The sequence below is a fragment of the Elgaria multicarinata genome, chromosome 3, assembly GCF_023053635.1.
Source record: "Elgaria multicarinata webbii isolate HBS135686 ecotype San Diego chromosome 3, rElgMul1.1.pri, whole genome shotgun sequence".
Lineage (NCBI taxonomy): Eukaryota > Metazoa > Chordata > Lepidosauria > Squamata > Anguidae > Elgaria > Elgaria multicarinata.
The window spans coordinates 86,723,530-86,749,734 of NC_086173.1; the positions used below are offsets into that span (position 1 = coordinate 86,723,530).

General features: G+C 40.4%; 1 protein-coding gene across 1 annotated transcript in view; it reads right to left on the reverse strand.

The window, feature by feature from the left end:
* Window positions 1-26,205, reverse strand: part of RASGEF1C (RasGEF domain family member 1C) — a 121,588-nt gene that overhangs the window by 33,638 nt on the left and 61,745 nt on the right. The window contains exons 3-6 of the mRNA XM_063120814.1: window positions 23,847-23,969; window positions 19,448-19,585; window positions 7,253-7,465; window positions 6,624-6,698 (exon numbers count right to left, since the gene is read on the reverse strand). Coding sequence (XP_062976884.1) covers window positions 6,624-6,698; window positions 7,253-7,465; window positions 19,448-19,585; window positions 23,847-23,969 — 549 coding nt within the window. The remainder of the gene's footprint in view (window positions 1-6,623; window positions 6,699-7,252; window positions 7,466-19,447; window positions 19,586-23,846; window positions 23,970-26,205) is intronic.

Consider the following 26,205-nt stretch of genomic DNA (forward strand, 5'->3'; position numbering starts at 1 on the left):
AAAAGCTTAATAAACAAAAAAAGAAACCTTCAAATCATAATTTGGCTTACCTCTCCTTCCTGGGAAGTACAGCCCCTGGAGTTGAACAGGAAGAGGAAGATATAGACCCAGTCTCTTTGGATACAATACCAAATAAAGAAGGAAACATGGCAGAAGGGGGGAAAGAAAGTGGTAGTAACCCTCCCTCTTTAATGGAAATCAAGGCTATTATAGCAGAAAATAACATGATTATTTTTAAAAAAATGGATCAGCAAATGAGTGAATTCAGAAAACAAATGCGTACTATTATGGATAAAACGATGGAAAATTCGGATAAGATCAAAAAGATAGAGGCTAAAGTGGATCTGGACCAGAAGAAACAAGAGGCTTTCGAAAAATCAACTAATATACAATTTAAAGAATGGGAATTGCGTTTGATCGCCTTGGAAGATCAATCTCGTAGATCTTCGCTTCGAATAAAGCAGCTGAAGGAGACGCAAGGAGAAGATCTTAGAGAAATTATCGTGAACTGGTTCAAGGAGCTGACGCCTGACATTCCAATAGATGGATCGGATCTGGACCGAGTCCACCGTGTGGGGGGGAAAAACTACAAAGGGACTAGAGACATATTGGTGAAATTTGGCAACTATTACAAAAAAGAGCAAATTATGAAAGAATTGAGATCTAAGGTTCAGATACAGTGTAAAGGCAAACCAGTGCAAATTTACAATGATCTTTCTCAACGCACATTAAATTGGAGACGTAGTCTTAAACCAATAACGGAAACATTAATGAAGAATAAAATTCCTTATGCATGGGGTTACCCGGTTTTCTTAAGATTCACATATGGGAGGAGGGAATACAGAGTGACCTCATTGGATCAAGGTAAAGATTTGCTGAAGAGGCTGGGTCTGGATGGGGAAGCAGATGGGGCTGGAGTGGGTGGGGGAGGGAATGAGGCTGGGACATCTGGAGAGTAAGAGAATTGTTAATTATGTTGGAGATAATTGCAAATAAAAATGCTAATATAGAGACCTGCCGGCCAGGCACAGCACTGCCTCCCCCCTCCCCCTTTAAAGTAGATGGCTGGAGTATTAGACTCACGGGGATATGGGGGGGGGATTAGAGTGGGGGGGTGGGGAGGGGGGGAAGGTAGGGGAGGAGGGATCGGGGTAGGAGGGGGTGGGTTTTATGTATGGAGTTTGTGTTTTTATGTAAGCAAGTTTGAATTGCTGAGCACAAGGGATCGGAAGAGATTTCAAAAGGGTGATTATGGATAAAAAGATAAAGGTATCAACACTCAATGTTAAAGGTTTAGGGGCAGTCGTGAAAAGGAAGAGAATAGAACAAATGCTAAATAAAGAGGGATCAGATATTATAATGATCCAAGAGACACACCAAGGCTCCGAGAATTCGAATATGATAAAATTAAAGTGGTTAGCCTATTATGAAAAATCATTAGGGACATCAAAAAAAAATGGAGTGGCCACTTTGATTTCAAAAAAAAGTGGGTTTATATTAGAAGAGGTAAAAAAGGATGATAAGGGTAGATATCTTATGTTAAAAGGTAAAATTGAGGGAAAGGTTTATACTTTGATTAATGTTTATGCCCCAAATGAGAGGCATAGAGAATTTTTTATAAAGCTGTTCAAAGAAATAGAAGAATTTAAGGAGGGGTATGCATTATTAGCTGGGGATTTTAATATGGTTATGGATAATAAAAGGGACAGGTCAAATCCCACTAATGCTGAAAAGAGGAACAATATGACTATATTGAATAAATTAGTAAAAGAAAATGATTATTTAGATTCGTGGCGCTTACTTTACGGGAATAGGCCTGGATTTTCATACTTTTCCCCAGTTCATCATACATACTCCAGGATAGATTATATATTTGTTTCAAAAGACTTTGCAACGAGGATTTGTAAAATGGAAATGGGGGTAATAAAAGTAACCGATCATGCCTTGTTAAGTTTAGAATTTACAGTTAAGAAAGATTATAAAGAGGCATATAGATGGAAGTTGAACACAAAGATATTGAAATACAATAAAATAGTAGATAAAATTCGGAAGGAACTGTCGGAGGCATGGGAAATTAATGAAAAAGGAGGAACAGCTGGGTCAGTCATTTGGGACACCATGAAGGCTGTAGCAAGAGGAATCTGTATTAGAGAAACATGTAGTTTAAAAAGACAACAACGTGCAGAACAGGAAAAGTTAGAGATAGAAATTAAAAACTTGGAGGAAAGATATTGGCGAAGTAAAGATAAATATAAATTAGTGGAAATACAAGCTAAGAAGAAACAATTAGAAAACTTAAATATAGAAGAGATTCAAAAGAATTTAATGTATATGAAAAGGGAATATTTTGAAAACAGTGATAAGAACTCGAGGTTGCTTGCCAAGCTCACACAAAAAGAAAAAGGGAGGAATGGGATAGAAACGTTGAAAGATAGTCGAGGGAATTATTGTCATGCAATGAAAGCTAAAATAAAAATTTTTCAGGAATTTTATCAGGAATTGTACAAGGGTAAAGAAATTCAACAAGAAAAGGTGGAGGAGTATATTGGAAGGTTTATAAAGAAGGAAATAAAATCAGAATATAAGGAGTTAATGGAGTCAGTAATAACTCAAAGAGAAGTTGAAGAAGTTATTGATAAGTTAAAAGTGGGTAATCACCAGGAGCAGATGGTTTGGGTCCAGAATATTATAAGGTCTTCAAAGATTGTTTAGTTCCAAAATTAATGGAACTTTATAATAGGATATTATTAGGAGAGAAGATACCTGAATCATGGGAACATTCAGTGATAATTCTGATCCCAAAACCAGATAAAGATTTGACTAATCCTGATTCTTATAGACCTATTTCTTTAATAAATCAGGATGCTAAAATTTTTACATCTATTATGGCCAAACGATTAAATAAATTTTTGGCAGAATATATAGGAGCAGATCAATGTGGGTTTGTGGTAGGAAGACATATGCATAATTTAGTGGGTAGAGTTTTAAATGTAATAAATGTAATAAAAAAAGCAAATATTAAGGCAGGTATTATGGCATTAGATATTTTTAAAGCTTTTGATTGTGTGAGCTGGCAGGCACTAAAGAGTATTATAGATAAATTGGGATTTGGAAATAAATTTAAAAATGTAATAGAACAGTTATATTCCCAAAATACGGCGGTAGTGGTGGTAAATGACGGACTTACTGAAAAGATACGACTAGCCAGAGGAACAAGACAAGGATGTCCGCTCTCGCCGGTCCTTTTTGTAATGGTTATGGAAGTTCTGGCGAAGGCACTAAGGGAGGATAAAGAATTAGAAGGAATTGGAGAGGTAAGGGAGATAAAGCTAAACATGTTTGCGGATGATACTTTATTGACCATTAAGAATCCATTAAGAAAATTAGAAAGAATTAAATATCAGTTGAGGGAATTTGAGGAAATTACAGGGTTAAAAATAAATTGGTCTAAATCAGAGATGATGTTGTTTAACTATACTAAGAAGGAAGAAAAGGATTGGGAATTTAAGGGGATGGAATTGAAAGTTAAGAATGAGATTAAATACTTGGGAATTAAAATTACAAAAAATCTAGAGAATTTAGAAAGGGAAAATTTAACGAGGTTAAAGAAGGAGGTATTAGAGAAATTGGAGAAATATAAAAGATTAAATTTATCTTGGTTTGGGAGAATAGCTTTGATAAAAATGAAGATACTAGCTAAAATTAATTTCGTATTTAGGATGCTACCTATAAAAATATCAGAAACCGAGATAAAAAGTTGGCAAAATATTATTAATAAATATTGTAATGGAGAAAAGAGAGCAAGAGTGAATAAAAATAATTGGTACCTAAGCCAAAAAAAGGGGGGAATGGGTCTCCCAAACATAAAATTATACTACGTAGCAAATAGATTAAGACATGTAGTAGAAGCAATTATGGGAGTAGGAGATTTATACTGGATGGAAGAAAAAATCATAAGTAAGGTAGAGATGAATCTGGAGAATGTTTTTTTTAAAGATGGAGGAAGAAAATGGGTTGGAAGTATAGATAATCCACTCCTGAGGACTCAATGGGAAATTTGGAGCAAATTTAAAGGGAAGCTGCTTCCGAGCAACTCTCCCTTAGCACCGATAATAATGTTAAAGAATTTCCCAGAGGATCTAAAGGGTAGATTATGTAAAATATTAAAAGAGAAAAATAAAATAAAATTAAAGGATTGGGTAAGAGATATTAAAACAAGAGAAGATATGGAAAATTTGTTAAAGGAGAAGAAGCTATCTTGGCTAGAATATGGTCAATTAGAACAATGGAATAAAAAGTGGATTAAAGATAATAGAATGTGCAGAAAGATGACGAGGTTTGAAGAATTAGTAGTAAGTAAGGAGAAAGGAAAAGGAGGTAGTATAGTTTCAAAAGGATTAATGAGTGAAATATATAAAATATTGTTAGAGAAGGAGTTTAGAGAGAATACAGAGAAAGTGATTTGGGAATCAGATTTGAAGATACAAATAGGGCGACAGAGCTGGGAGGGACTATGGAAACAAAGAGTGTTGAGAAGTTTATCAGTAAGAATAAAGGAGAATTATTTTAAAATTTTATGGAGGTGGTACCTAACCCCGGTTAGATTGAACAAGATAAGTGATCAACATTCAGCAAATTGTTGGAGAGGATGTGGGGAAAAAGGAACGTATTTACATATGTGGTGGCAATGCAAATATGTACAAAGATTATGGAAGATGGTGTTCTCAGAAATTGAAGAAATAGTGGGAATGAAAATAGAACAAACACCAAAAATAGCATTGCTGTCACTATTTGAAGATATAAAGTGTGGAAAAGGAATTATAGAGCTGATATCGAGTTTGTTGGTTGCAGCACGATTGATGATAGCTAGGAACTGGAAGATCCAAGGGGAATATTCTATTGTGGAGTGGTATAAAGTAGTATGGGATATAGCCATTAATGATAAACTGACATGTAATATTAAGTGGAGAAAAGGCGTAACTAAAATAAATGAGTTCGAAGGAATTTGGAAACAGTTCCTAGTGTTCGTGTTTACTAAGGGAAATGGGAAACCACCATCAGAAGAAACGATTAGATTTTGGACTCAAGAATGATCCCGAGGTGGGGGGTGCACTTTTATGTTAAGAATGAAAATGTTGTAGTGTGATAAGGCATATGTAATAGTTTTTGATATTTGTACTCAACAATTATTCAATATGTATGAAGCAGATATTTGATGTATTTCTTTTTCTTATTGTGTTTGTTTCAATTATATTTTGGAAATGTTCATTTATGTTTATATAGTGTTGAAAATGAATAAAAATTATTAAAAAAAAAAAAAAGGAGATGAGGTAGCTGACGGCTATACTTCTCCCGTATTCCTCCCCCACCCCCGCTCCGCTGCAGTCCTATTTTCTGCTACCATTCCTGACTTCTATACTGAGCAGTCTTCCAGGATGTGCTTCACAAGCAGTTGGGGAGAGGGGAAGATGACAAGCCAAAGGGAGGGAGGGGTGCATCAGGGGATTTAAAGGTACAATACTTATCTTGAGAGTGCAACCTGGCAGCCCTAATAATCTATAAAGGCAGAACCCCTCTCCTCCCCCCAAAAAAATATTGGGATGTCAACAAAAGAAAAATGCAGTTTTTCTCCCATAGCCACAATAAATAATGCAGCAACTAAACACCCTAATTCAGTTCCAGCTGTATAATGAGCAAATGCACACCATGCTCCTGTTTGAAATCCCAATGGAAAAAGGTTGGCAGATGTTGCAAGACGTACTGCTAATTCGGATCTGCTCATTTATTGGTGAAGCTTCTGCTGAGCCAGAAGAGTTCTCAAGAAGAACTAAAAAGTGCAAAGCTTCCTGTTCCCTTCTGCCATTGTCCCAGGTATTCAGAATAATATCGTCAACTTTCCTTTTTAAGTTATGTATCTAACACAATCTGCCCGCCATTGGAAACTTTGGCAGCAATGTTGCATTTTATAAGTTTCCTTTAAAGTATTTCAAACTCATTGCACCAGCTTTATGAATTCAGAGTTTGAGGAATAGTTTCCTTTTAACGCATGCATCTTGATTACTCATATTAGTCACATACCAAAACCTTCTTTTGAAGAATTTTCTGTACCAACAGTGCATGAAGCAATAGAGTCTCCTATTTTCACTCCCTTAGATGCTAATGGATATATTGGCCTTGACGTTTACAAGAGTGGAACTGAGCGCACAGGCAGTCGTTCATTCTCCCTCTACTGGAATTGCAGCACAGAATAATATCTGCACTCTCTAATTACCACTGTGAATCAATTTATTCCAGTGCATATGGATATACAGTTTTGCACTCAGAGTTGTACATCAGGGACATCTGAAACCCTGAAAGGACATTAGGCAGGAGATGGCATGCCGGGCTCATTTCATTATGTACACAACCCCCATATCTTAACTAACACACCACAGAGGGGACACCACAGCTTCATACAACTCTAAACACATATTCTACAGCCTTCCCTATATATAAATCTGCTCAGATGTGCACTTTCTGTTGTGTGACTCCAACCCCCACACAGCCTGTTCTTTGAATTGCTAATCCAGAATGAATAAGGGCAGGGACAGGGTGGGGGAGACAGATAATATTGCTAGTCCTACCTTTGTGCTTTCCAAAGGATCTTTATGGACAAATGCCTGAACAAATTCTTCAGGGCCAATGTGACTCAGCCTTTCCTTTTTTCAAGAGATAAAGTGGGAAATAAGGTGTCATTGTCCAACTCAGTGGTTCACTTATATCAGATATTCATTTTACATTGCTTAAAATATCACCATTTGGATTTCACAAAAGATTTTTTTTAAAAAAATTATTAAGACATGGGTTAGTTGATTAACTTTTCCTGGTTTAACCTCCCTAAGTGATTACTGATGGTCAAGGCTGAATTAAGGCATGGGGTCACTAGACTGCAGCCCAAGGTCCACAGGGGATATACTTGCATTCTAGGCCTACCTCCAAAATGTGCATGCAGTGATTCGATCCCAAGCAGGCATGGGAATGAGCATTTGAATCTGGACATATATTCAGATGCTTATTGCAGCAGTTTTGCGATCTTGCCATAGGATTGGGATCCTATGTTGCTAGTGGCAAGCATGAATGGACACAGTTGACTAAAATATGATATGCAGATTTCATGTTTGGAATATGTTTTGAAGTTCTAAGCAGATTTTTTCTGGAAAATAGCTTCCTATATAATTAAAAGAGGATGGAAAAAGTATTGTTTTCCACTTACCAATTCAACATGTGTTAGCTGTTGGGCCAAAGTATAGGGATCACTGCAGACACTCAACATTTCTCTTTGAATGGATGGAGGTTTACTTTTAAAAGCAACCACCTTGTCTGAGACAGTGGCATTGATCTTGACTATCCCTTCCTGGCCGTGGTTAAGAGTCGCCAGTTTCTGATTCAGAGTTTGCAGAAGTTGATTCATCTTTTTCCAATAGGCCTGAAAGTGAGGGAAAGGGAGCAAAACACAAAGGAAAAACACAAACACATTACAAACCATAAGTTGAAAAATAAAATAAAATAGTTTTCAATGAATGTTCATATTCAAGAATAATCAGTAGCGAGTTAAAAATCTTTATTTTCAACCAAAATATTCTAGTATGTCCATTCAGCTTAATTATAGCTCTACCCTAAGCTCAATCTCTTGGCTCTCTACCACAAGTCTGGCATCCAGCCAAAGCATGTAAGCATCTGTACTAAATGTCAACTCAGCCCACTGACCACAATATAAGTTCCACATGTGTCAACACTGAGCCAGGAGGAAAAAAAGCAGCAGCACCAATTGGCTTTGGTTGCTGCAAGGTATGGCCCTCCTTTTGACTGTAGTAGCGGGGTGGGAAAGCAGAATATTTATTTATTTAAAATATGTTTATTTAGAATATGTTGCTGTCAAGATGCTGTAGCCTTTCCTCTACACAATCAACATAAAAGAGACCCAGCCTTCAAGCTAATACGGCATTATTATGACAGTGGCAAGTTTTTCCATAATACAGCTTCAGTGAAACTCAAAGACTGACCCAGGGCCTAAATAGTTAATCCTGAATTCTTTATTAGGGAAGACTTTAGCAAGGTAAAGAAGTTGCTGCCAAACTGACAATTGGCAACTTCGGCAAAAACTGAAATGTTGCTTAAGCCCCTCCCTTAGGGTGGCTCCCTTCTGTATTGCTTCAGGTGGGCGGTTATTCTGCCAGAGCATCTCAAGCCACCCTCTGACTCTGCCCTCTTAGATCACTGATGTGCCTTTGCTTCAACACAATCCTGCTCCTCCTCCTCAGGGACCTGGTTTCCCATGGTGGTGATGGGGAGGCGGTATCTGTTTGTCAAGGCCTTGGAAAACATCCTCCCCAGCTTCTGGAGACTCTCTGGGAATTTCCTCCCCCACTCTCTGGTCTAAATGATCTGGTTCTGGCTCTGAATCAGAATCGGAATCATCAGAAACTGCAGGGGCCCTGGGCTCAATCCTGACAGTTGCAGAAGAAGCACCAGTTTAATACTACTTTCCCTAATCTGAACTATAGTTGTGAAAGGCTGTACTTATTAAAATGGATTAAAGTCGCCAATACTATTCATATCCACCACCACCATCACGCCCACAATATTTTAATTTCAGATATTTGCATTTACAAAAGCCCCTGCAGTGTTGGCTTCACAACCAGTTTTTGAATTGTATACTGCTTATGGTATTCATTTGTTTCACAGAGATACAAAAATGTAAATGTTGCAAGGGTAAGTGTTATGCCACATAGGTTGAAGGAATGAAACACCAGCAATACCACAGTTGTTATATCACCTCTCTGAAATTGATCTCCATAATGGATAATGACTGTAACCAATTTCGCCAATTATAATTGGTAGTATACCATGCATGGTAACCTTACTACTGTGTGTCAGGTAGTATAAAGCTACCCACACTTACGGATCTGGGAGCATAATTGTGACCAATGAAGAAACACATCTCAGGTGGTGTAGTGTTAAGTCACCTGTAGTGGCATGATGTTATGATGCTGGTCTAGTTCAGCAGTTGGTACATTCCACCCCAAGTACTTATTTTCTGAAGAAGCAAAATTTAAGAAAACTGCAGTTCTAAAGACAATTATAATTGAAAATACTAAAATCAATACGCCTTCCAAAATGTGTTGAGGAACAGATTGTAAGCATTGGGCAGGAACTCTGTTTTGATTAGATTGATTGTTGATTTAAAAATATATTGCAGTATTTTTTGCAGGTAACATTTTAGGAGGTATAATGAGGATGATAGACTAAAGAAAGAAGTGAACGATTAGTGGCTTGGAAATCATCCCCTCTATATTGTTAGTATCAAAAGACACACACACACACACACACAGAGTTTTCAACTGCTCTATATGTAGTCACCTTCTTCTCAAAGGGAACTACTCTGATCTGCCTTTCAATTTTGTTTTTCTCCATCTATCTGCAATGCATTACCATAATAGTTGAAGCATACAGATTATTGCTAGCCTGCAATGGAAGTCAATGTCAGAGAAGATGCAGAATTGACAATATTTACCATACCAACATCACAATCCTATACATGTCTACTAAAAAGTAAGCCCCATTTATTTCAGTGAGACTTTTTCCTGGGAATCTGTGTATAGGACTTCAGCTTAAATGCCAATTTGAAATAATGGTGATAAAGGCATTAACATCATGGCAGCATGCTAATCATCTTTAGTATTTAGCCTAAGCCAGTAGCAGAATCTGAACTGTATTTTTTTAAAAAAAGAAAGCTAATGGACCTTCTTCTTGGCCAATAAAGATAGGGCTCTAATTATGGGAGGGACTGCCTTGAGGGAAAATGCATTTATTTAATAAAGGCCTGGCTATGAACATTTACAGCCTCTATTAACCATAAGTCTTTGAGGGCATTTAACAAGGTTTGACAGTTTGAGAGGAAGGTGCTGATAAGAGAACTCTCGCCTGAATCTCTGCCTCAGACAGCTATGCTGTGAGCCTCCTGCTAATCTGGGCATAAATCACTGTAGAGAAGTGAAGTTTGCAGCGAGGAACTTGACAGCTGGGTCAATGCAACTAGTGAGGCAGGTCAGAGACACACAGAGGATCCATGGACTATGTCGTCCAACTGGAGGTATACCACAATATACATTATGCAGCTATGCATTGCTGATCATCAGGGTAAACTGGAAAAGAACGACTGTGGAGCACACATCACTCTGCCAGGAAGAGGCAATGGATCTGGCAAGTGTCACAGCTCAGCTTGAAGTTATGTCCACAAGGCACTTTTCCTACTGGAAACATGGTGAAGACTCGTATTCACCCACAAGGCTAGGAATCACTTGCTCATAAAGACAGCTCATCGTGAGCGGGGCGCTCCACCAGAGCAGCAGCTAACCTACTTCTGAGTTGCTCGGTCCACCTCAGAAATCCTTTCTAATAATTTCTTCCACTTAGGTCTCTTCTCCTCTGAGGTGGCTCAAGGGAAAGGGAACTTGTGGCGATACCCACCTTTCTGTCCCTTAGGTATGTCTGACTTTGTATGTCTAGTGAGTGCAGAATGTTTGACTGAGTGGGTGTGGCTGATGATGCTGTGAGAGAGGGGGAGGGAGGAGCATAAATAGGTTGGCTGAGGAGATTGTGAGTTAAGTTTGTTTGGTTTGAAGTCTGGGGTTTTAGTCTAGCTTGTGCTTCGTGAGAGTGTTTGGAGTGAGAAGAGATAGAATTTTAATGGACTTGGGATTGCTGTTTTGAATATAAAAATATGCAGATTTGTTAAATTTCAATAAACGTTACTTTGTGTTTTGTTACCACAAACCATGCGTCAGCTTGGACTTATTACCTGTTATATTACACAGTGTAAAAACATCTAACAATACACCTGCAGTTCAGTGCCTCACTAATAGAACCTATTTGCCAAAACCCTTTACTTGTTCCCTCACATATAGGGGAGAGGTTGTGTTGATTTTACCCTTTCCTCAGGCTTTCCAAGAGGTAGCGCTTGGCTTGAGAAGGGCGTGCTAGGCAAGGCCTTCTGTATAAGGTCGGTGCTGTTGCAGAACACCTGTACTTCTCACTTTCCCCCAGTTTGGACTATGTGGCGGTATCCAGGTAAGCCAAAATAAGAGCCTGGGTTCATCAATGGGAGAAAGGGGTCTATCACGGAGAACAACCACTTAGGGATATTATTATAAGAAGCAATATATATGAATTAATAAATAAACAAAGCACGTGCCCACAGAAAACAGACATATCCATGTAATATTTTCCATGAATAGGCAAAAAGGTGCACAAGGAATCTTTTTTACATTAAGAAAGCTCACAAATGTTACTAGCTCAAGTACTGCATGCTGTGGCTAGGCACAACCACTCCATATTCAACAGATTCTTGCAAATTTCCCCTCTAGTAGGAATATCCTCTTCCTTGTCCAACAATTAACATTAGGAGCAACCTATCATGAGGAAAACTGAGGTGCCCATGTTAGGATGTGGAGCAGTGAACTGCACCGCCTCCCCCTGCATCTGCCTCCTCTAGCGGGTGCTCTGGAGAGCCCTGCCAGTTGCTCTCCTGCTATGGCATTTGCCACAGGGAGAGAATGGCTTGTGGAGCTCTCTGGAGCAACTGCCTGACTTATTTCCCTTGTACTGTGCCCTCCTCACCTCTCAACACCTTCACTGTGGTGTTGTAGGGCTCCAGCCAGCTAGCTGAGCATTTGCAAGACTCAGAGCTTTAACACACCAGTGTTATACTGTGTAGTCACTGCGAATTGCGTGCAAAGGACTCCGAAGTTTTCCAGTTTATAATCTGCTTTTATTGTGAAGTACTCCCATTCTGCATCCTTCAAAGGCAAAAGCCTCACTGTATTTTGCGACTAGTTTTCGAGTGTATCATTTATTGTTTTCCAAGCAGCCACTGGGGCGCAGGAGCAGGATTTGAAGAAAAATTAAACAAATGCTTACATCTGTGTAAGCTTTAAAGATAAAGACATCAAAACTGGCACAGTAATCGATATTAAGGAGAGATTTAAGCATACCAAATTTGAATCAGATTGGATCATCTGTTGATTTTTAATTATTTTTTTTTACATTTCCCCCCTTAAACCCATTTCCTGGTATGCAAAGGATCTAGCCATCCGGTAGCAACAACAACAACAACAACAACAGCGAGAGCTTAACACTGTAGGGATAATTCGAGGGAAACAGGTACATGGGATGAAGCTAGAAGCCAGGAAGGGGCGGGCGGCACATGCGCTTGCCTCAGGCAGTGAGACACTTAGTGTTGAGGTCCAAATGACCATACAGTTTTAATCTCTGATATTTGTTTTAAAAACACACCACAAATCTTTGCTGGTTTGTATCTGAAAAAGTCATATGGAACCCTATTTCTTTTTAAAACATCTGGTGTGGAAACCAAACAGTAATATTTTACTAGTTAACCAAAACACTTTATTCTTAAGCAGAAATGCATTTAAGGAAGATGGCAAGCCACAGCAGGTGGCTTAGGAATTCAGTTTTTAATTAAGCCTTCCCTTTCAAAATGCAAATCACAACTCTGGGCAAAAGAAATGCTTCTCAGTAGGCTACATACCTTTGTAAGCACTGCAAGGAGTTTCAAGAAGCTGTGCAGGACAAAGGATGGGAGAATACTGCTGCAAGAAGATCATCCCCAACTCCTCTCAGTGAGGGAGATAATGGATTTGATGACCCTGGAACTCTTTGGCACGTTTGATTTGGTCTGCCCCTTTCTTCTTCAAACAAACACAAAGCCCACCATGGAACAAACAGTGGCTCTTTCATGTTTCCCTTTCAAAAGATAATGGCATAAATAGGACCTTATGAGCTATTCCTTCAATTAATTGCTAATTTTGATCAGGGAGACTGGCTTGTAATTTGGGAGGGGGGAGGAGGAACTATGCAGAACTCTAAGAGAGCCCAGGATGCTTCTCTAGTTAAAAGCAGTGGGAGCATAGTCTGAACGTTAACAAGTTCTTAGAACTACATTCTCTCCATAGGGCAAATAAGCAAATATATATTTACCCTAAGTCTTCCATCTTGCTTCAATATGAAATACATCAGATGCTGTAATTACATCGATTGAACTAAGTGTTCGTGTCTTTTTTATCTGGGTTTCTTTCCTCTCAAATAACTCCCAGCAGATCTGTTTTTGGCTGCTTGGGCATTTTGCTCCCTTTGAACTCTAATAATTATCCCTGTACCCCTTTCTTTGTTCAGATCGCCAGATACTGGAGTAAACCTGTTTAATGGTTGGCAGCCATAGCCATCTGGACACAAAAAGAAAGCACCCACAGAGGAAGCTCATATATTCAAATAAAAACCACACTCCAGAGATATGAATGGACCAATGATCAACCAAATAGCTAATGGGAGGCTTGCTACAGGCACCCAAAATTTGTTCTGAGCAATGTAACAGCAATGTTTCCTTCTGTCTACTACAGATACCCATCCAAACCTAGAGATGGTTCAGTCATAATGTCAAACGCACGGCATTACGTGATCAAGCAGTGAGGAACCTCGGGTTCATGAGTCCTCTCTTTTCTCCCCATGGTCCTCTCTCTCACATTCTTTCTTGTGTATTGATTTCCTCCTATTGATCCTGGTTTGAGGCAAACTACAGGCTGTCCTTTCACAAAAAGCAAGCTCAGAAAGCAGGGTTTAATATTTGCCATATTTTGGTAATTCATTGAGACAGGTGAGCTAGACAGAAACCACAAGAAACCAGTGCAGACATAATGCTGGCTCCCTGCAAGTTTATGGTTTATAAACATGGAGATGGGAAATGTGCCTCCCTTCCCTCTTGTCTTGAATTTCCTTCCCTTGTCTCAAATATTCATAAATGTTTGCTTTGGGTGGGGGGAGCCAAGGAAAAGGGTTAAATTTACCTGACCCCCTGCCCATTCAGCCCATTCATAGCTGGCAATTAAATAATTTAAATGGACAGAGATGCAGTCATACATCTCAGTCATCATGTCCAGTTTGGCCCCAAGATTTCACACTATATGTGCACCGGTACACATCATGGTTAACACAAACCGAGATTTAGCCATGATTGCAAATCAAAACCATGACTGCAAATACTGGAATATTGCTATACTCAAGAGGAAGAATGGGAAAGCCAGACACATATGTGTCAGCCAAGATTTTACTTTCTTTTATGCAGTTCTCTCAGCCTACAAGCTCTTTTCAGAGAAGAAGAAGCTGGACCTCAATCTCAGACCCCTGGAACTTTACAAATACTACAAGTCCTACAATTCTTTGGGGAAGTCATGACAGTTAAAACTGATTTCAAGGTAATTTAAAATTTATTTAAAATAAATAGATAGTAAAATGTGCAGTGGAAATGCATTGGCCCCTAAGCCTTCTTGTTTCAGTGGACAATACTTCCATGGAATGAGTTTAAGGACTTCATTTGCACTCTGTAATTTAGTAGTACCTATAACATCACACATTTATTTCTTTATGACATTTATTACCCAGTGTTCATTATAAAATAATCCCAGAGCATTTATGATGTTTTTCACACTGTTTTGTGCCTGTTTCCTAGGATTTCTTAATGTGCAATTTTTCGTTTTATTGTGAATGTTGCAGAACCACAGGGCTTCAGTTAATCATTCCCCTCACTTATGCTAGAACAGTGTGAGTTAGGGTTCTTTCCAAAGCATCACAGTGCACAGCAACAGCAGTTTTGCCTTTAGTTCCTGAGGAAAATAATCTTGCTGTCTAGGGGTATCTAGACTGCTGTTGGCTACTGAGAGAAGCCATGCACTCCAGCACTGGAAAATGAGAGATAACATTTTCAAAGAACTGAACTAAGTAAAAATACATTTATTAAAAAGCGAACATTTCAGAACAAACAAGGGTACCCCTGTGGAAGAAGCAGGCGTGTGTGGCCTTGCTGGTGCTCTCCATTGTTTCTGAAGGGCTTATATGACTGTTGTGGTGGTACAGTGAGGAAAAGCTCAGCCTCTGAAGTACTAAAATCAATTGATCAATACTTATCAGTGATACCACAGACACTGACTGTCCAGTAGAGGCTGCCCATGACATTTTTAAAGCCGCATTCCACATGGTAATAGCAACATCCATGTTAGTTGAAGAACAAACTGCATTTTCCTAGAACCAAAAAAATAGAGTAAAAGGCTGCAACTCTATACCTAGGAGTAGGCCACACTTTTGTGTAGACATTCATAGCATGGCACTGTAAAGCTGCACTCCTATGCACATATAACTGGGAGTAAGTCCCATTCAACACAGTGGGACCTAATTCTGACTAAACAAGTGTACGATTGTGCTGTAAGTCCTAGCAAAATGCAGTACCTTCAAAACCGGAGTGTTACTTTGATGGAAGACATCTGGACAGAGGCGAGAAAGTGCACACGTGAAAGTGAAAAGAAGACCCTCAACCCAAGCCATCAAGGAGTACATAGGGCAGCATATTTAGTGGCAGCAGCCCCGACCCTGCAAAAATAGCCATGGGACCACGTCCCTGATGTACATAAATATTCCCATTACCAGGATGGGAAGAGAACTGAAAGTGCTTACAGGAGAGGAGTTACCTCTTTTTCTTCCTGTGAAAACAGTGGTAGTAACAGAAAGAGGAGTCAGTGAGAGCCAGGGCAGAGCAGTGCATAAAGAAAACTGGATGTGAGCTGGGTTCAAGTCCCACCTCTGCTATGGTCTCACTGGGTGGCTTTAGGCAAGGTTAGGTTTTTAATGCTTTATGTGTGTATGTTCTGTGTTTTAGAATTTTAAATTTTGTATACTTGTTTTTATCTCAATTTTAGAATTTCTGTAAACTGTCCAGAGAGCCCTGGCTATGGGAGCGGTATATAAGTGTAATAAAATAAATAAATAAATAAATAAATAATTTCTCTTTCAGCTTTTGCTCTCCATCTGCAAAATGGAAATAAAAATGACTTGCCTCACAAAGCTGTTATACGAACAAACAAAAATAGTAATGAGTTTTGCAATTTTTAAAAAATAATTGCTATATCAATGATTTACAGGAGTCCACCTTATTAAGGAGTTCTTAATGATGGAAGTTGCTGTGGTGCCCTCATTAGCTGCCAGTGTCAAACCAGTTCAGCAGGTGTCAATCATCCTATAGCCACATCAGAGTCTCAAAACCCAGACAGCCGTCCTACAGTCAATGGAACTGAATTTCCCTCTGTTCCCATGGTTACATTGGCATGATTAGAGAGTTGCAAATCAACAATGAGCTTTTTCGTCATTGTTTTTATGAGTCCTGTGCCATTATTGATTCTGCTCTTTCTGAATTAACTTCAGTGTCAAACACACAAGGATGTCAAATCTCCAAAGCAGCTGATCTACATAATCATTCTGCCATTCACCATCCCAGTGCTGCTGCTGCCAGAGCAGCACTACTTAAGTCGGTGGGTAGAGGTAAGCAGGGTTCAGATGGAGGAAAGCAGGCGAAAAAAGAGGGGGCAAAAGAGGGTTGGATGAAGATTGGACTGAGTGACACAGTTGCACCCCAGTGGCCACCAGATGAGGTCTGATTGGGCTCAAAATCAACCTGAGGTATTTTCCAGTAGGGCTGTGCTCCGCTTCTAATCGGACCGGCGAATTAGAAACGGAGCAGGGGGCTTCGCCTGCCCTTAAGGCGGAGGCGAAGAGGATTGGGGGGCCGGCGGAGCGTGGCGAAGAGGATCGAGGTGAAGGCAAATCCTTCGCCTCAATCCGGAGCTCCGCCGGAAAGGTAAGCGGGGTTTACCGGGCCCTGCCGCTGTCGCTGTCGCCCATGCGGCGACAGCGGCAGGGCCCGGTAAAACCCCTCCCTCCTCTCCCTTGGTCCCTTACCGGGCTCTGCTGCCATCGCCGCATGGGTGGCGACGGCGGCAGGGACCGGTAACCCCCCCGCCCTCCTCTCCCAGCCTTACCTGGCGCCACTCCCCTCCACTGCGGAGCTCCGATTTGGAGCCGGAGCTCCGAGGCGAAGAGGAGCAGGGTATGGGTGGAGCGGCGCGGAGCGGCCCGCGGGGCGGAGCGGGGAGTCCGTGCACACCCCTATTTTCCAAGTTTGGGGAGAATCAGCTCAGTTTTCCAAACCTGACCAGGGTATTCACTCCACTGTTACAATTATTTGGGCTGGGATACACCTAGAACCAAGCAACTATTTCCATGTGGCCATGGGAGTTTGGGGTTTGTATTTCTTGAACAGGAGTCTCTCATGCTACATAGCAAACCACTTGTGAAACTGAAGGAAGTTTTAATGGTCTCCTGTTCCACCAATACAAAACAAAAACGACCCTTCTCACTGAGCATGACTAAAGTAACTTTTTGGATGCTGGCCATACCCTTGGTCCCAATCTGAACATAGCTCCCATATATTCTAGTTTGTTATTTAGAATGTGCGTCCCTTTTAAGCCCTCCTCCTGTGAAGGTTGCACAGCTCAGTTTTCACTATTTGCTATCTAACTAATTAGGGGGAATCTAAAATGATTCTGGCCCTCCTGGCAGCTTTACAGTTGCTTCAAAAGTTTATAGATTAAAAAATTAACATGCCAGAAAATGAGCTAAAGTTTGGGCCCAGTAGTTTTGTAAAATATGGGGAGACTTGTCAACCTGAATTAAATGTGGTGTGTATGTGTGTGTGTGTTTTCTCCATAATTTGCAGTTATTCATAAGGCAAAATTAGTAAGATCAAAACAATGAGGTCTGGCTTTGCTAAGCAAAATGCCAAAGAACAAAGAAAGGTAAAAAGGGGAGTACATGGGAAATCAGCCAGGTGCACACAGAAGGCACAATCCAACAGGGAACTCGCGCTCTTGGTGATTCCTTTTCGCCATGCCTACTCCCTTCTGCAAGTGGTGAGTCCCACCAATTCCGCCGTGCAAGTGGGTCCACTGCTTATACAAAGGACATTTAATACTTCTGAGGGGAAGCCCCAAAATAAGCAGAAACACTCATTTCTGGAAGGAGGCAGGTCGGTGGAACTCCCTTATGCAAGCTGTAGCGACCTGCCTCCTTCTAGAAACGAGAATTTCCACTTGTTTCGGATTGCCTGGAAGCACTAAACTGTCACTGCAGAGGTCCTGGTGGTCACTTGTGCAACAGAATTGGTGGAGCGGAAGAGAATTGGGGTGGGGGCGGAAACACCCCATTGCATTCTGCCCACGCAGTAGAATGGGGAGTGTACTACTTCAGATGGCAGGTGAGGAATCAAAAAGTAGGAAAAGAACTTGAAGGGCACATATCCCGACCCTGTTCTCAATGCAGGATCTACAATGCATGATGTAACTCCAACATCCCTGACAACAGCTGCCCAGCTTAAACACATCCAGCAAAGAAGAGCCTGCTGCCTCCTGAGGCAGTCTGTTCTACTGTTGAACAGCTTGTATTGTAAGGAAGATGTTTCTCCTAATGTTCAAAATCTTCTCTCCTGCAATTTCCATCCATTGGTGCTAGTCTCACCTGCTTAAGCAACAGAGAACAAGTCTGATCCATCTTCTGTGTGACAGCCCTTCAGATATTTGGAGACCGCTATAACACCTCTCCTTAATCTTTTCTTCTTGGGTTAAACATACCCAGCTCTTTCAAACTCTCGTCTTACAAGTTGGTTTCCAGAACCTCCCCCATCCTGGCCACCCTCCAAAAGTTTCCCCACATTAAAATAATGCCTGTTAAGAACAAAATTAGCATAATTAGCAGAACCTTTCTTCCTGATGTGCTCACTGTTGCTTGCAGGGTATTTTTACATGACCAAAAAATGATATTGTCCCCTCTGTCATGTCAGTGTTCTATTACTGCAACCTGCTGCATGTGTAGAAAAAGCAACTGGAGAATAGAAAACACCTTCTCTAAAATTAACTTTATTTCTGTATTTCCCCAATAAAAAATATTTTCCTGCAACCTTTAAAATCTATTATCAGAGCCTGAGAGTTTCAGTGGGACTTGAGAGATGGCCATATCACCAGTGACTGATAATCACTGCCTAAGACACACACTGGAGTGGTGCATTCTAGAAGCCAGAATCACATGTTCTAGAAACATTTATTTTTAAAATGGAAATTTCTATTTCCAATTTTCTATTTCCAATTTTTCAAATTCTACAACAAATAAGCTCATTTGGGTGAACTTATTAGTGGTCAAGCATGACTAGGCAACTTTTTTGGGTTTTTTTTTTTTTACATGCTGGCTGACAGATAAAACAAAACATTACTTGGTGGAAATAAAAAGAAAAGGTCTGACCTGTCCTATGTATTACTATTGATAATGATGTTTTCAGAAAAAGTAATTTGGAATTTGATTGGAGGAGAATTTGGACCCAGCAGTGAAGGTCATTGATGATAATGATGAAGAACTGACTGAATAACTCTTGGTGATAGAGCTTTGGCTATGGGGTGCATATAAATGTAATAAATAAATGAATAGAAGCTCTCCAAACGTCTCTAAATGCTACCATGCTCACCTCATCACATGGAGCTATCCTGTGGATAATGTCTTTCAAACAACCAATCATCTTTTCTTCCTGGAAATCATATGGAAATGTTTCTGTCCATTCTGTCAATAACTGTAGAATTTTGGGCCCAAATTTTCTGATCCGTGCCTGAAATTAGAAATAAAATATTGATGGATAATTTTCTGAATGAAAATTCATATTTAAATATGATTGATATATATATATATATATATATATATATATATATATATATAGTATTTATTTGTATCCCGCCTTTTGCCCAATGCTGGGCCTCAAGGCGGCATTACAAAGTTTAAAACATACATTGGGTGGGTGGGTGGGAACAAAACCATAAATGTTTAAAATACACAAAAAAATTATAAGACATTAACATAGATGGAGGGCCAGATTATTCTCCAAAGGCCTGCTGGAACAAAAAAGTTTTTGCCTGCTTCCGAAAGCCCATCAAGGAGGGAGCCAGAATAGCTTCCCCGGGAAGAGAGTTCCAGAGCACTGGAGCAGCTCTCTCCCATGTTCCCACCAAGTGCACCTGTGAATATGGCGGGACTGAAAGAAGGCCTTCTCCAGAAGATCTTAAAGCACGGGCAAGCTCATAAGGGAGAATACGTTCTTTCAAATAACCTGGACCCGAGCCATATACATATATTTCTAAATGTATTTTCTCTAAAACAATGTACCTCTAAGGGATGGTTGGGGAATGTTGGGAGTTGTAGGATGTTTTTCTGTCTAAACATGTATAGGATTGCTCCCTAAATGTATTTTCTCTCCAATATGCATTTTAAAATGATGCTTGACACCTTTTTGAGCCCAGAACTGCAACAGAACATTCGGGGTGTCTGAAATCAGATAGTTATGTCTGAACTGCATATTAGCCTAGTAGCTATAGTTAATAAGTACTGTAATTTGAATTCTTCAAGCATCCCTACCTTAGATACTCTTAACATTTGGTTATGCATTCCTCCATTTTGTACAGCTATAATCTATTCTGAAACTTTACTTTTGAACCTAACAAAATCATTTCCACAGTAAACCACTTACATTTTTCTTCTTCTCTGCTTCTAATACACTTTGAGTCAGAACATCTGTACAGTACATTATTGCAGGATATGCCAGTTTTTAACTATTTTAAGTGCAATATAAGCAACCTATTTTCAAACAGCGCATACATTCAGTATTTTAAGATGGGAATGAGAACTGTCTTGTTCTTGCTTCTGGACTAAATGCACCCTCTAATCAAACAAAATTATACTGTGTGTATTGAAACTTCCTGCTTTCCCCACAAAATTGGACAAAATGCCTATTTTAGCATTTGGCCAAAACAGGTTTCAAAGCAATGCAAGTTTCATACACAGTAGTTAAAAAGCTGTGAAAAATCCATGTGTGCTGTTGAGTTGGTAGCGGCTGGGTTTCCCTCCCACCATTCTCTCCCACTGTTACCCTTGTCTCTGCCACTACACCTTTGACCATTCAGGACAAGTTCTTGGAGACAGGTTCTTGTTTGGAGAGAGGAGCATTGAAAATGCATATCATGTCTTTTTGCTCCCTCCTTTCCCCAAACTAGGTTCTAGATGGTGGAGGCAGGTGATGTCTGTCTGCTGGTTTTTTTTATCCCTATGTGAATAGAATGATAGAGCATGTCAAAGAGGGAGAATAACTTTGACTAGCTCTTTACTTAGTAAATGCCTTCCTTATGAAGGCTTACATATTGCAAGGACCTCTGGAGAGGTGCAGAATGACTCTGGATACTCTAAGGGCTCATCCACACCTGCAGCTCTTTGGGGAGTGGGGAGGGATGATCATGGACTTTTCCATTTCTGGGATCGTCTCTCAGGGGCTACATGCCAGCGAGTTTTCCAAAAGTCAGGGGCAACATTTTTTTTAAAAAAAGAAGAGACATTTGCGCAGTTGCATGGGCACAATCATGCACAAAGGTAAGATTTTTATTTATTTATTTTTTAAAAAACCCCAACAAACTTGGCTCTGGAACATGCCAAGCACCAATCCTGTGGAGTTTAGGATGGTCCTGACACAGCAGGAAAAAATGGGGGAAAAGCAGTCACAGCTACCCCGGGGGAACCGAGTACTCATCCCTAGTTCACCCCAGGATCAGCTGTGCATCATGTGGATACGCAGGGATGACCTTGTGACCACCTTGGGATAAATGGCAGGTGTAGATTAGGCCAAACAGTCTTTGCTCACTTACAGCAAAGCAAAGGGCTTCAATGCTGGCTGTGTAACTGCAATACTGTTCCCATGTGCAGCAGGCCTATGGAACTATAAGTTATCTGACTGCATGTTTTTGGGTGAATTGGTGTACACCCTGTACACCCTGTCCTTTGAGACCCCAGTTGCCAAAAATCAAGCCTCCTCTCATCTGCATACCCCATCTTGGTCACACTCGAGTGAGATAAAATGTTTTGTTGAGTAGCTAATGGGAATATATTGAAAATAGCCACATATCTCACTAAGTCATTCTATAAGTTGATTATGCATATGCTTATATGTTTTAATGCTTATTTATTTAATTTAAATGACTGTTATATTTTATCACATTTTAAAATGTGCATATGTATGAATTTATAAGCAGAGCAGGGAGATTAATGGGGGATTCAGGTGGAAGAGGATATATGAATTATGTATAAAACATTAATAAACTTTCAATAAAATGTTAATAACAACAAAATTAACTTCAGAATCTGCTGTTAGTCATAAGAAGGTAATTTAAATGCACCTGGACTGAATAGTTCTGGGTGCATTGTGAGCCTAAATATGGCTTATTTTTACAAGATTTGAAAGCTGAGCCAACACTGCAGACTATCACTCTTAGCTAGTACCAGTCTTTATCTTCAATGACAGAATTGCCAGATGGGGGAATGTATAATCTTCTCCCTTCCACCACACTCAGCTTTAAAAAGTGTATCTGCTATCCAAGCACTGCTGATTTTCTAATGGAAATCGTGGCAGTGGTGGGTGGGCTAATATGTTCTAACCCAGTTTCTAGAATGTGTTTGTAGATACATTTTTTTAAAAAAGAATTCCATTGGCACCTGCAGAAAATGAAGATGTGAAGAGAAGTAATTTGGGATGTCCATGCTGGGTCCTCCATAATTCAACAGGGATGGGGGATAGGTATTGGTGAAAACCATAACTACAACGTTAAGGCCGAATAGCAAAAGTGAATGAGACAATAGCTACATGATTTTCCTGCATTGTGTTAGGCAAACATAGCCTAACAAAGACACAAAGACATTTTTCTATGGGCTAGATATAAAGCAGTGCTTCCCAGTAGAAATATCTAAATGCATTGGAAGGTTAATGGTCAATTGCATTCCACTATGGGGAGTTGACAGGGACAGGAAAACCTGGAAAGAGCGGTTACAAACTATACCTAAGGCAAAGGGGAAATGCATTAAGCAAAACCAAGAGAGGCAACACTGAGGTGACATCTGCTCTTGACAGTGTACAGTTTAAATCCTACCTCCTGGCACCAGCAGAGCCTTCAAGAAATGAAGGGAAACCACCTGGGAAAATTGAGACATGCTGGAAAAGGAAGTTAGAAGGGGATTTGAAGTGACTGCTACACACCCAGTGCCTGGAGCTTTGCTCTGGGTCATTGATGTTATATTAGAAAGTAACTGTGCCACACACTGAGTGTCAACAATTCCCTTCCACCCCCATGGGAATGGATGCATAGAGACAGCAAGGAATCAAAATGGAAAACAGAGAGAGAGAGAGAGAGAGAGAGAGAGAGAGAGAGAGAGAGTAAAATTAGAAGCTTTCTTCAATCTACTTTGTGTCCTGGCTGGCTGAAGCTGGGCCCTGGGGGAAGCAGTCAACTGGATTCTTGAGTAGGCTCTGATAGAAGCTGGCAAGGCAAGGGTCATGTCTGGTCAGTAACAAGAGCACAGCAAGACAACTAGCACCTCAGAAAATGCTCTACTGGACTAGCAAGGCTGAGGTAGTTTCTCGTGGAAGGAGCTGCTGCTCCAGTTGACTAGCAGCAACTAAAGGCTTAGGTGGGCTGGTCGGCTCAAGTCCCTCAAAAGCTCCACCTCCCACAGGGTACTGGCTGCAGCCTTAAAGGGACAATACTCCTTTTTGTAGTCTTAAGGTCCTCCATTGCTGAGGGATCTGAGCAGCTTTTGGGACAGTCATTCTTAGAGGCTGAGATTGATCGAAGGGAGGAGTCTTTGGGGATGTGTCAGGGGTTCCTGAGGATACTCTCTGGAGTGGGATGACCAGTATCTCATTGAGCTCAGAGTCCTCTTTTGGGTGATGCTGAGCCTCTGGACCTGGGACCATGAAAATCTAGCACCGTTACCCCTTTGCAAATGCCAACCAGCTCCACCCCCCAGCAACAAATCCTTCTATCATCAAAAGTACTAACCTTATCCAACACTGGGTCATCCAGTTGTTGCTGCTCGATGCACTTGTGACAAACTCTGGACAGAAGTTCATGAGGCTCAATGAAGAGTCTTGAGCTCAGCAGGAATGTAAAGATATAGGCCTTCTGGGAAAGGGAAACAGGCAAAAATATCTAATGATAACTGGATAGGAAGATAAATATGTTAGATAATTTCTCAAAGGAAGCCCATAGCAAGATTATGCAAGGCAGAGAGTCTTCCAATGACTTATATTGAAAGGGGATACAGCATTGCACATGTACAACATATATATCCTTAATGTAATCATTGCTGTCCATGGCCCATGTGTGACTAGAACATAAGAAGAGTCTTGCTAGATAAAACTAGCACCCTCTTTCTCAGAGTGGCCAAAAACAGGACATGAACCGTTGTCATTCCCCACAAGCTGGTATTCAAAAGCTTCTTGGAGTTAGTATGTAGCCGCCGAGACTAGCACCCATGGATTGCCTTTTTCTCCCATGTTATTTAAGTTGGTCACCACATCTTGTGACAGCAAGTTCCACAGTTTAACCATGTGCTCTGTGATGTTTTCTTTTGTTTGATCTGAATATCCTGCTGTTCACCTTCATTGGATGACCCTGGGTTCTAGTACTATGAGAGAGGAATTAAAATGTATCTCTAGCTACTTCCTCCACATCCTTCAGCCCCAAATGTTGCAATCTTTCCACATGTGGAAAGGTGTAGAAAAGGATAACCAAAATGATCATGGGGCTGGCGTTCCCCCCTACCCATGATAATTTTGGTTATCCTTTTCTACACCTTTTGCAGCTCTACAATATCTTTTTTGAGATGCAACAACCAGTACTATATGCAGTATTTGAAGTGGGGATCGCATGTAGGTTTGTATAAACTTATGTATAGGACCACAGCCTATGTATTCATGTGAAATATATTTGAAAGTAGTTAAGGCTGCCAACCTGGTGCCCTTCAGGTGTTTTGGATTTCAACTCCAATCAGATCCACCCAGAATTGCCAGTAGTCAAGAATCCAGAGACCTGTGGTCCAAAACATCTGGCACCAGGTTGTGGAAGGCTGCTATACACATTTATTGGGAAGTATGTCCCATTGAACTCAGTGGGATTTACTTTCAAGTAAATATAAGAACTATGTAACTTTTGTTGATTTATGACCATGAGGACAAAGTTGATATCATAGAATCATAGAATCATAGAATAGCAGAGTTGGAAGGGGCCTACAAGGCCATTGAGTCCAACCCCCTGCTCAATGCAGGAATCCACCCTGCAGCAAATGTAACTGCACCGATGCAAAATGAGCAGCTATCATAACAGTCTGCTTATATCATCATATCAGCTATGTGAAATGGGGGGGGAACCTACAACAAGAATGAACATCTGCTTCATAACCAACAAATTAATTTTGTCATGTTTGTAGAGATGCCAATTTTTCACACTTTGTTCACAGGGCAAAATGTAACTATACATATATGAAACAATTAATATATAATAGTCATATATATTTTTCATTGTCATGTGTGCAAGTTGACAACATTTGCTGAACTTTACAATTACTAGCTTTGCATTAGCCTGAGCAGCACATTTATCTTCAGCCTGTACTGTCAAGCTTTTTAGAAATAGGGTTAGGGCTGCAATCTTGATTGCTCACTTACTTTAAAATAAACAACAATTGTTTCCAAGCAAATGTTTTTAGGACTGAGGGCTACAGAAATTCACTAATGACTTACTTTAAACCTACTAGATGCGAGAACAAAAGCCAGGTTTTGGAGCTGCTGAAAATGAAAGTGATATTATCAGCACAGTCCAGATGTCTGGAAACCTTTCCCTGGTGCTTTCATATAGATACTAAACAGTATATGGGGTCATGTGAACCCTGTGGGACACCTTAAGCCAATTGCCATGGAATCAAACAATACCAGCTTCTGAGGCCTGCTCTCTAGGCAGGATGGCAACCATCATAAAATGATCTGCCTAAACCCAACCAAGGGAAGTGATCTAGAAATGGTATATGGGAATGTATCATGATCCCCAACAGTTGTCAATACTATTATAAACCGTTATAAAGCAATAATGTAGATCCTGCCCAGAGCAACCAAGGGGCTGCCTATATGGAGGCGAGTTGCTGTCACAATGAGCGAAACCCCGCACTTTTGCTGCTTCAGGGTGGCAGCGGCTGATCCTGATGCTGCAGCAAAAGCGCAGGGTTTCCAGCGGCCGCTCCCTGCACTCTACCTGGGTGGACAGCGACCAATAAGGCGTTGCCATCCACCCGGCCACACTTTCATTTGGACTCTGAAGCAGGGATAGGTGGCAGATGCACCGCACTTGCCTCACCCCTGTGAAAAAA